Genomic DNA, 12021 nt, shown 5'->3' with positions numbered 1-12021 from the left:
AAAAACCAAAAAAAAAAAAAAAAAAAGATTGTCTCATAAACTAGTAGATTACAAAATGTCACCAACTCAAATAAAATATATCTAAAGAAAGTACTATATTAGAGACAAGAACAACTATTTGGGCTTTTTGTATAAGATACCTCAAGTCACAGTTAGTCAACTGTGTAGACTCTTGACATCTAATACTGAGAAACTAGAAGCAGTTCTTCATTCAGTAAACTTTAAACTGACACCTGAAGGGTAAAGAGGCATCAGTCAGGCAAGGCAGAGACTGATCAAAAAGAAAAACGGCATATGTAAAGGCCCAAATCAAATCAAATAATTCAAGCGTCTGAAAAACTAAAAAGAGGAGGACATGAAGGTGGGAGAGGAACACTAGGGAGATATGTAGCGGGGAGATGAGGCTGGTAGTAGATATGATCAAGATACACTGCACAAATGTACAAAATGATCAAGGAGTAAATTAAAAAATGCAAAAGAAGAAAAACAAATTTAAATAGCTACCCATTCTACGCAATTCTTTTCAGTTCCAATCCTTTGTTGAGAGCCTATAAAGTCCCAGGAACTCAGCAAGGGCTCTGCATGAATTCACCTGAAATTACAACTAAACTTATGAGGATATTTTAGAGGGGAAAGTGAAATCTGACACAAAAATAATCAAAATACTTATTACCCTAAGTTTTCAAAGCCATGAATGTAACTCAGTTTCAAAATCCACAATTTCACATCAACTGAGCCATGACTTCATTTCAACTTCAAATAATTAAGAAAAAACAAAAACACTAGTAGCAAAGGCAGAAATATATATGCATTTAAACTCACTTAGGACTTTCTTTTGTGTCTACTACATGGGTCAAACTGGACATACCAAGAATTAACACAGAACCTCTAGACCAAGAAACTAATATGGCTTCCAACTTTAAAAGGCCATATTCTTCATTCTTCAAAGGGTATTTTCTAATTCCTGGGCCTTTTAAATTTTTGTTAAATCATCCAAAATTATGAAATGAGAAAGAGGCATTAACAGAAAGAATGGGACTAAACCATTCTTCAGTTGGAATTGCACAATTATTCACTGTTTAAAATTCACTTTAATAGTGTAACAAGTTTACAATATTAAATTCACCGACTATCTGAAGTTATTCTTTTCCTATATTCAGAAAACATAATCACTGTGTACCATAAGAGATACAAAAATAATTCAGTCCTATGAGAAACATCTTTACTTGGCAATAGAAATTCAATTTCAAAAAATAAAAAAAAATTCAATTTCAGTATATATTATTAAAAGAGAAAAAAAGGTAGTAAGTGTCATAGTGTGCCCCAATTATTTAACAAAGGGAAAGAGAGAACACCATGAGATGTGTGTGTATTTTTGTTTGTTTGTTTTTACTTTAACATGACAAAGCATTGTTTTTTTCTTAATCTGCATCCGTAAGAGCAAGAGCAGCAACAGGATGGACTTAAAAGATAGTCTATCTGAATAGGTTTGAATTTGGAAACTAAAAAATATTTATATAAGACAAAGTTAAATTTTAAAAAGCTAATCTTATCTAGCACAATCCAGCTACACTTTACATAACTTATCCTAATACCCATAAATAAATGTAGTTCTTAGCCCTCATCAAGGAAACATCTCTTCACAACAGAGACCATTACAGAAAACCACAACAATGAAAATATAGAGTTGTGGAGAGGATCCCAATGGATACATCTTTAACTTGACTCCTGTACCTAAAGCTTCAAGATCTTTAGAAGGAGAGGTGGAAAGATTGTAAGAGCCAGAGGACTAGGAAATTTACTGTGAGACTGTCTCTCCTAGAAATGTCAGAAGCTACACTCACTCATGAAGTCTCATCAACAAGACTGCCTACACATAAGCTAAATAAGGAAAACATTAAAGTGGCGGAGTGGGGTGGGAGGGTGAGGTGGCCAGGAGGCCTCAACCTTAACAAAGAACTAAGAACTACTGGCAACTAAGGAACACTTAGAGTGGGAAAAATAGCCTTCCACAGGGAAGACCACTTGGCTGTCCAATGGTCACCCTGAAAACATACATATAAGTAACATTATATGGACTAAGCAGACTGTATTTATATATTTAGGGATACCAACACACACACACAATTAAGAAAAAAGAAGGCACCAATTTGAAAGAGAACAAGTGGTAGGTAACATGGGAGTGTTGGAAGGAGGGGAAAAAGGGAGAAATAATGTAATTATACTATAATATAAAAATACGTATTTTTAAAATATATAAAATAAATATATTAAAATAAAATGAAACAGAAGAGCCTATGTATCAAGGTAATAAGGTAAGTAAAGGGATAATAAGTCACAATAGGCAAGACGATAAGATATATTAAATAAAACAAAAATGCAGATAGAAAATTCTAGAGGGAAAATAGTTCAAGTGGTATAACTGCATTACAAAGAGAAAATAGAAGATCAAGATGAACTATAAATTACAATCAGCTACAAACTATAATGTATAGATCATCTAGGATTAAAATTAACTCTAAGGGGAAAAAATGTAGTTTGTGAAATCTGACTAATATTTGATGACAAGCAGTTATTGGCAAGTTGTTTGGGTGTGACAATGATTAATTTAAAAAGAACTTTTACAGTTCAGAATGCTTCACCGAGTGAAACATATACTATATGTATGAGTGAGATGACATTACGTCTACGTTCTCTTTCAAAATAATGGCAGAACTATGGACTTATAGGCATAAAAAGATCAGTCTGAAGTTCTAAGATCTATGCAACTATGATTGTTAAAGCTGGTTTACAGGACAATGGAATCCATGACAACATTTTATCCATAATAAAAACCTACAAGGAAGAATTAACCACTATTCCTACAGTTAAATGTCATTTTCTATCCAAGAAAAATAATCCCCAAAGGATTTATTGTCTCTATTCTTTAGTTGTCTTATGCCAACAATGCTTGACATTCACTACACCAATGAAAACATGCTTGTTTCTTCTCGTGCATCTTCTCTCCCAATAGCAGACATCCTTTTCTAACACAGTAGTATTATGTCCATGGTTTGGTCTCCACAGGGTGTTATACATGGTCAACTACAATCTACAAAAATATCAAATGGAAAATTCCAGAAATAACCATTGCATTAAATTTCCAACTGTATGCCATTCTGAACAGTTTGGCAGCACCTTGCACAATCCTTCTCTATTTGCTGGTAAGAATCATCCATTTGTCCAGCTTCTCTGTGCTGCAGGTTACCTGCCTCCCAGTCACTCAGTAGCCCTTCCAGTTCTCAGATCAGCTATCATGACATCACAAAGCTTATGTTACATCTCCCTAATTTTATTTAACAGCAGTCCTAAAGTTTAAGAATAGTGATGCTGGCAACTGTAACATGCTAAAGAGAAAATTTTGTAAAAGCCCTTCCTTTGGACAAAAATGTAGTTCTTAATGAAAGAAAGAAATGTATACTGAGATTGCTAAAAATCTATGGCACCTATGAACTATCTGTAAAATTATATCTAGAGGGAAAATACTAAATATATGCATTTATATAGTCTTCCATACTTATGGACTAGTACAAATTCACTAATTCTATTTGTCTATAGAACACAAAATTTCAACAACATCTATTATTAGAATTGGAATTTTGAGAGACTTAACTCCAATGGCTCAGATTTTTACAAAATTACTCAGCTTATTATATTTGTCTGTTAAGTAAACAATTTGTCTCTCTCATTTAAAGTAAGTGCACTTTCACATATTCATGCCATTCTGTATTTTACTCATTCCATTTTTCCCAGGGTTCTCAGAATCTACAGTTAGTTCTATTAGCACCACCCTTACTTTCTAGGCCCCAACACTTACACAATTTTAATGAATGATGGCTGGCGAGGCAGCTTAGTGAGCAATCACTCTGTAAATTGTGTTAGATTCCCAGGACCCACAAGGTGGAAGGAGAGAAAGAACTAGCTCTTTTAAGTTGTCCTCTGGTCTCCACAAGATTGCCATGGCATTCACATGCCCAAACTTATGTATGCACAACATGCATGCATAAACACACATAGAGATAAAACTAAAAATGTAATTTTTAAAAGTAAAAATTTACAAATAAATAAACATTTTCTTCTATTAAAACTTTTTAAACAACAAACTGTCTTTATTAATGCCCTCTTATGGACACCTTCTCTCTAACTGGGTTCCCTCATCATCCAAAAGGAGAAAGGTAACCCTGCCTCCACACTGTACTCCTACTCCAGTGCCACATCGTGCCCATCTTCTACCATTAAGCTACTTCCTCTTTAGGTCCATATCCTTAGCAACTTCTCTTTCTCAGGGCCACCCTTCCCCAGTTTCAAGTTCTTCCATAAAGTCAATGCCTACTTCATGTTTTTACAAATTACCTTTACACTCCCTTTAGCTTCACCATCTCTGCAGATCCTTAAACCAACAGAGACCTGGTACAAAATTATAACTTTCTCTTCAGTATGTTAAAGCTAAAATAACATAAGGCACCAAATCAAGATACTCAGCAAGAAATACAAGAATCTAGTTACAGAGAGGATCATTGGGTTTCTGTCACTTTAGATCACCCCTTCCCCCAAAAAAGAAGGAATCCTTCAAAGTGAGTTCACAAGTTGATATTTTTCAAATTTTGGTTGAGGAGCTGGAGAGGTGGCTCAGAGGTTAAGAGCATTGCCTGCTCTTCCAAAGGTCCTGAGTTCAATTCCCAGCAACCTCATGGTGGCTTACAACCATCTGTAATGGGGTCTGGTGCCCTCTTCTGGCCTGCAGGCATATACACAGACGGAAGATTGTATACATAATAAATAAATAAATATTTAAAAAAAATTTGATTGAACTCTACTTCAGTTTTTTGTTTTGTTTTTGTTTTGTTTTTGGAAACAGAGTTTCTCCACGTAACAGCCTTAGCTGTCCCGGAACTAGCTCTTATAAATCAGACTACCCTTGAACTCACAGAGATTTGCTTGTCTCTGCCTCCCAAGTGCTAGGATTAAAGGTGTTAACCACCACCTCCTGGCCTGAACATTACTTCTACGCAATATTTTTATTCTTTTATTGTTGATGTGCTAGTGTAAAGAATTCTAATCTCTGAGTGTCAGACTCCTATAGTTACACAATTAATTACAGCTTGGGTACCGAGTCACATATAAAGATTATCTTCCACATATGTGCATTAACCAATGTACAGTGTTGTGATTAGAAAGCACTAAGTCTTGTAAGAGAATATCAGCAGCTTCTTACTCATACATATGTTCTCAATCACCAGATACAAAAACTACAACTACAGGCACAGAAGACTCCATCGGCGGCTTTAAAGAAATGGCATCTTCCAACCATCAGGACGACTACCATAGCACTCACCGTCCCATACCGTCTGCTCCCATTTCTCTATTCTCAAGTCACGGTACTGTCCCAAGTAAATCATATACCTTTCTTCTCTACCTCTAGAAATATTAGAAGACTTAGCAGTAAGTTTTAATAACATATAACAGCCAATCTCATCTTACAAAACCTCCCTGAGCTAACGAACAGGTTTAGTTTCTAAAAGTTTCTCCCCTTCTATGGAAAAACGTTATTATTTCTCCCTTGTTCAGACAGAACTTCAATTGATTCTGTTGTTTAACTACTATCCTTTCTTTTTATTATTCTTGCTCTCAACTTCTGAGGTTCAAACTACTGGCCACCTGTCTTTTTTCTTTTTTTTAAAGACAGGGTCTCTTGTATTTGAGACTGGCCTGGGACTACAGGTGATATCACCACAACTGGTTTACAAGGTATTGGAGATCAAACCTAGGCCTTGACACATGACAGATGGGTACTATAATAAATAAGCTATATCCTCAGTCCCTATTTCTTTAAGAACTATACAAGTCAACTTGTATTGAATAGTTAAGAAATTGGAAGCCTAACTGATTCCTTAAAAACAGAAAAAGTCTTGACACTTCTTGGGGACCCAAGCATGATCTATATTAAATGTCATCATCTTCTCAGAAAACAGTAGGGAGGCACTAAATCTTGAAATACTAGCCAAATACTCTGAGTCACAGGACATCTCAAGAATACTAACATGCAGGGCAGATTATAAAACCATTTAGAAATCGACTTACCTTTAGGCACAAAGGGAGGAAAATGAAGGGTACTTTTAAGTCAGAAGACTACACGTGACAAAGGGAGCAAAAACACCACAACTTTCACCTTCAAGAATGTGGTGCTTCAAATTTGCATTTTCTCCTACAATCTACTATGCTACCTCCTGTCTTACTGGATCTGGAGTTCCTGAAATACTAGTACTAGGCATTCCAGGACTTGTTATCTGGCTAATTCCAGGAGAGGCAAACCAAGTAAGAGGCAGTTCCAAATAAGAACACAAAGCCAAGTAGATGGAGTACTCTCATCTGTGTCAACAGAGAAAAGAACTAAGATTCTGGTCCAGAATGACTTGAGTTAAACATGAAGAAATGCTATGAACTTGCTTACAGTTCAAGCAGCTTCCTTGATACTCTAACAGATCTTTATCATGTTCGAACAAAGCACCATTAGAGTAGCCTCTGGTAGAAGAATCTCATGAGAAACAAGACCAAAAAGTGAGAAATGAAATGGATCAGACCCAGGGCTGGAGAGATGGCTCAGCAGTTAAGAGCACTTGACTGCTCTTCCAGAGGACCTGGGTTCAGTTCCCAGCAACCACATGATGACTCATGACCACCTATAATGGGATCAGATTCTTTCTTCTGGTGTGCATGAAGACAGTACTCATATACATAAAATACATGAATAAATAAATCTTAAAAAAAAAAAAAAAAAGAAAGACCCGACTGGTCTTTTATCTAGGAAAAGCAGTGTGACACCAACCTTCAGCACCAGTGCTTTCGCATCCCACAAGATTGAGAAGGATGTCGTTGTCTTTATCATCTTCCTCACAGCCCAGCAGCATCCAGCTCTCCACATTTTCATTCTCTGAAATGGTACTTTCTTTCTCCTCATCTGAACTGACCTCTATGATCATGACCTCTCGGATCACACTTGATCTCTCTTCAAGTTCAGGCTTCGCATTATCCCTCTTGTGTTTCTTAGCCAATGTATTAGAATGAGGAGAAGCAGGACTTTGGCTCTTTTCCTGTGCTTGGACTTTAATATTTTTTCTTTCACATCTATAAATACTATCTTCATCAGATAATGTGATGGCCTCCGACGTATCTGATAACTGGATGACTTCACTATCTGAAAGAACGATTAAGTTCTTCTGATTTGGTTGAATCCCTGGTATTTCAGGATTCTCGCAGTTCTTTTCCTCATACCCTCTTTCCTTGTCGGCATTATGCAGACTCTGGGCATAATGGACTTGGCTGTAGAGCTGAAATTCCACCTCACTATCGACACTCAGCTCACTAGATGAATCGTCACGATAAAGATCATCTTCATATGCTTCTATAGTCTCATAGCCGCCAAACATTGTGGAAAGTCAGTCGCTGTAATGCTGTAAGAGAGAGTCATACCAGAAGGTACTTAAAAGCTATGATCTTGTTTAGTTAGTTACTATCACCCCAGAGCTGACTTTGAAGACCACCACTTTTTCCTAGCATATTAAAATGTTTTTTTTTCCTAAGACTATCACTTTTCCATGTTTATAAATCCTGTTATCATCCTCTAGAAGGGTGGTCTTCAACCTTCCTAATGCTGCAACCCTTTAATATAGTTCTTTGTGTTGTGGCAACCCCCAACCATTTCCTTGCTAGTTCATAACTATAATTTTGCTACTGTTATAAATCATATTATAAATATCTGATAGGTGACCCCTGTGAAAGGGTCGTTTTAGTCCCCAAAGGAATCACAATGTACAGGTTGAGAACAGCTGTACTAGAATGACACTCAGACCTCCCAAGTTGGGTGGTGGTGGCGCACATCTTTAATCCCAGCACTCGGGAGGCAGAGGCAGGCAGATCTCTATGAGTCACAGGCCAGCCTGGTCTACAGAGTGAGTTCTAGGACAGTAGAGGCTACAGAAAAAAAAATCCTGTCTCAAAAAACCAAAACAAGAAAAAAAAAAGTTAAGACTCCTAAAAAGTCTCTCTTTCTACTCCATTTACCTTGGGATGATCTTTTCATTCTTCTCTTTTTCTTTCTTTTTTAAATGGTGTCTTAAAGTGATCCTCCTACCTGAGTGCTAGAATTAAAGTGCTCTATTAACTTCTTTTTCTTTTTTTTTCCTCTTTTTTTTTTCTGAGATGGGGTTTCTCTATGTAGCCCTGGCTGTCCTGGAACTCATTCTGTAGACCAGGTTGGCCTCAAACTCAAGAAATCCACCTGCCTCTGCCTCCTGAGTGCTGGGATTAATGACTTATTTATCATGCTGTAAGAGAACAATAAGCATGGCAGAACAGAACCACCTGTCTTCATTCTATCCTTGAACTCTGTATCGCCTCTTTCCAGGTATAATTTCTCAACAAGGATATTACCTCAAGTATGACTTAGCATACTAAACATTACAACAGGCCACCCTTTTCACAACTACTACAAGTGTATTTATTCTCAACTTAAAAACAAATGAGTGTAGCTCAACAGTAAACTGCAAGCTTAGTATGTGAAATAACACTAGGTCTGATCCCCAATGTTGAAAGTACTATCACTACTAACAATAATGATACTATCAATCCTATGGACTTCAGATCTTTGGCCAAAAGAACGTATAAAAAAAACTGTGATAACATACATAGTCCCATATTGATTGTAAAAATGCATTTGAAACACAAATTTTGTAAATACCTAAAATTGAGACAAAAAAAATCATAGCTTTGGGAATATGTCTAAAAAAAATTTCCTGTGTATCTTTCAGCTCTGCTTAAACAAGACTTCTCACCAAAAAGAATTAAGTGGCCTACTTCAGAGGCTTACATAGTATTTTATAAAACATTTACATTTCTAATTATTTATTCAATGTAAATGTCCCAGGAGTACAAATCACAAATCCCAGGAGGACTGGGACCTTGTGCATTTTGTTAAACAATAGGACACAATAGCCAAGCAGAGCAGCTAGAATTTGGAGATGTTTATAAATGTTTGAAAGCATGAATTCTATCATTAAGCCCTTGTTCTTCAGCCTCAAAAAAAAGTCTAACACATACCAAGAATATAGAAATTGTGACAGGATAACTTCTTAGTTGTCTTTAACCATTCCAAAGCATTAGCCAACAATTTAAATGGTAAATGGCTGTGGTGGGGCATGACTTTTAAGCACTGGGGAGGCAGAGGCAGGCAGATCTCTGGGAGTTCCAGGCCAGCCTGCTCCACAATGCAAGTTCCAGGAGCCAGGATTGTTAAACAGAGAAACCCTGCCTGGAAAAACAACTAAACAAAATCTACACAGTAGATGTTTCAATTATCTACCAATAAAATGTTGATCAAAATAATAGCTCTGGGTTAAGTAGAAACACTTGTCTAAGAACCCGGAGCATCCTAGAAGAAAGTAACATTGCCAACTTCTTCCTCGCACCTTCAGCTCCACAGATACAATTAAGAAAGAGTGGCTGTTTTCGTAGGTTTGAATCTCTGCCAGAACATCAGGTGTTATATCTGCTTCGCTAAGAGAACTAGCAGACTCCAAGAATCTAAGAGGCAAAAAATGCATTCCACTCATGTTAGTTTGGGTGTTGTTTTCCAGAAATAAAGAACTAATTTTTGGTGTAATTCCAGCACTTCCAGAAGGAAGCAAGAGAATAAGAAATTCAAGGTCATCCTCAGTTACAAAGCAAATTCTAAGGTAAGTTTGAGCTGTGAGACCCTATTTAGAAAAAAAAGAGAGAACAAAACAAAATTAATACTTTTTTTTTTTCTTTTAAAGATACAGCATACAGTTCCTTCCTTGTAGTCTTTCATGTTGCTATGCTGTTAGTGTCACACAAGTTGAATGTGGTTGTCTGAATAATAATGCTATGACATTTATCGGTTTATATTGAAATGTTAGCCTCAGAGGAATTCAAATGAAAGATGAATTCTTTCCTTTTTATTTAATAGGTAAATTAATTCTAAAAGAAGTCAAAGGAATTACGCTTCCTTCAAAATCCTCAGTGGATCCATCCTGAGGATCCAGTGTGGACTTAAGATAAAACCTAATTCCAGGGCAGCACAGAAAAAATTAAAGAGCTAAATTACAGAGTTACAAATTTGTACTACTCTTGGAGCCATCCCAAAGGAAAGGGATTAAGAATAGAGCCATAGGCACACCTGTGAATGTATGCCAAAAATAAACTACAGAGCCATAATAAAAAACTGACTTCTTTGGGTCTAAGGATTTATCTCTTTCCATGAAATGTAGAAAAATGAATTTAACAATTTAGCCCCTATGGCTGTTAAGAGGATTTTGTACCTTCTGTACTTGAAAATTGTGTTCTGGCATAACATGCTGTCTTCTATTTACGTGGCTCATGGATGCCAGGGTGAAGGTTTGCCTCAAGCTGTTTTGGTTTGCTACAACTTTAATTACAATCAATTCACTTAAATTTTTAAAATCTACTCAGAGATGAGTATAATGTATATAGACATATGTGCACACACATATCCCTTGATTTAGACTTTCGTAGCCTTTGTTCATTACAATTCCCACACATACTTAACTAGTAACACAGCATGTTTATGACAAACATTCAAATCTAGAAGGTACCTGTTGGATTAGTTAACACAGCCCCTTTTATATACATATGAAGAAACAGATCCTAGGACATAATGAGACCTACCCAAGGCTGGACAGTTAAGAGCACAGCTAGGGTACTTCATATGTTCTTGATTCTAAGCCAAGCATCACTAAGATTTAAAAAAAAAACAAATTCAAATAAATATTGCTATATGTGCACTGGTCTGACACCTAAATTTATCTGACATATCCACTTACTGCCTTCAAGAATAACATTGAAACAGACATTTTAATTAGGAGTAGACATTTAAACTTATAAATGTACTATCTAAGACCCTCCTAAACTGACACTCAGAAAACTTTATCGAAGTTCTGTGTGTTGGTGGACAGGGACACAAAGTAATCCTAGCATTTGGGAGATGGAGGCAGAAAGGTTGGGATGTCAAGGCAAGTCTTGGCTATTTAGCAAATTCCAAGTCAGCTTGGGCTACAAGAGATTCTGTCTCAACCCTCTACACCCCATTCCCAAAAAGTAAATAAACAAAGACTTTATCAAAGTACTGTGACTACAGAAGACTGGCCGTATTTTAAAATATGAAATATGAAAAGTGGGAACGAAGATTATCTAAAGAAATGACATTAAACCACTCACTGTAATAAAGAAAGAGGTAGACTCAGTGACTGAACTTCTTTAAGTTAAACAAAGGGTAAGTTTTCAGAATTTAAAGCCACTATTCCTCCTTAGACGTTTATCTACTGGTCATTTCCTTCCAAAGCTTAGATCTTCCTTCTGGATATCACAGATCATCTCAAGTAGACTTAGAGCCAGAATTTGGTTTTATTCATTTTTTGGTGCTGGGGATGGTATCCAGGATCATGGGCACACTAAGCCAGTACTCCACCTGAAGCTGGGTACCCAACTTAGGTTGACAAGAGTCTAAGTGTGCTACTGACAATGACAAAAGAAAGAAAATCAAGCCCAAGAGTTAAAATTTCTGCCCATTTTTCAAATGTTACTACGACCTCCAATCAAAAGAGGTAAAGAATCCCAATACACGACATCAAAGAACAGCCACATCTCTGTAAAAGAAAAGTAGGCTCAATTTACTTAGGTTTACATCCAACTACCCTTAGGACCCTATTTGGAAACAATGCCTTTCCCTATTAGCTGTTGTCCTTTTCCCATGCACTGGTAACCTTGTAGCTATCATACAATTTTCACTTCCAATTCTCTCTCAGTTCATTCCCCATCCTCTGGTCGCCTTGAAAGGCAATACTAAACTGTTCTCAAAACATTGTGTCGCACGCCTTTAATCCCAGCACTTGGGAGGCAGAGGCAGGCGGATCTCAGTGAGTTCGAGACCAGCCTGGTCTACAGAGC

General features: G+C 36.7%; 1 protein-coding gene across 4 annotated transcripts in view; it reads right to left on the bottom strand.

Moving 5' to 3' along the window:
• The window catches only part of Zcchc7 (zinc finger CCHC-type containing 7), a 173171-nt gene that overhangs the window by 160011 nt on the left and 1139 nt on the right, over nt 1–12021 (bottom strand). For 2 of the 4 annotated variants that reach the window (XM_013351849.2, XM_005362117.3), the window contains exons 2-3: nt 10744–10810; nt 6866–7490 (exon numbers count right to left, since the gene is read on the bottom strand). In XM_013351849.2, the coding sequence (XP_013207303.1) occupies nt 6866–7466 (601 nt within the window). In that variant the 5' untranslated portion in view covers nt 7467–7490; nt 10744–10810. The remainder of the gene's footprint in view (nt 1–6865; nt 7491–10743; nt 10811–12021) is intronic. The other 2 variants (XM_013351847.1, XM_013351848.2) reach the window with 1 other exon arrangement.

Source organism: Microtus ochrogaster, linkage group LG5 (genome assembly GCF_000317375.1).
Source record: "Microtus ochrogaster isolate Prairie Vole_2 linkage group LG5, MicOch1.0, whole genome shotgun sequence".
In the NCBI taxonomy this organism is placed as follows: Eukaryota; Metazoa; Chordata; class Mammalia; order Rodentia; family Cricetidae; genus Microtus; species Microtus ochrogaster.
Note: the sequence above shows the minus strand (reverse complement) of the source record. Positions and strands in the feature narration are given on the sequence as shown.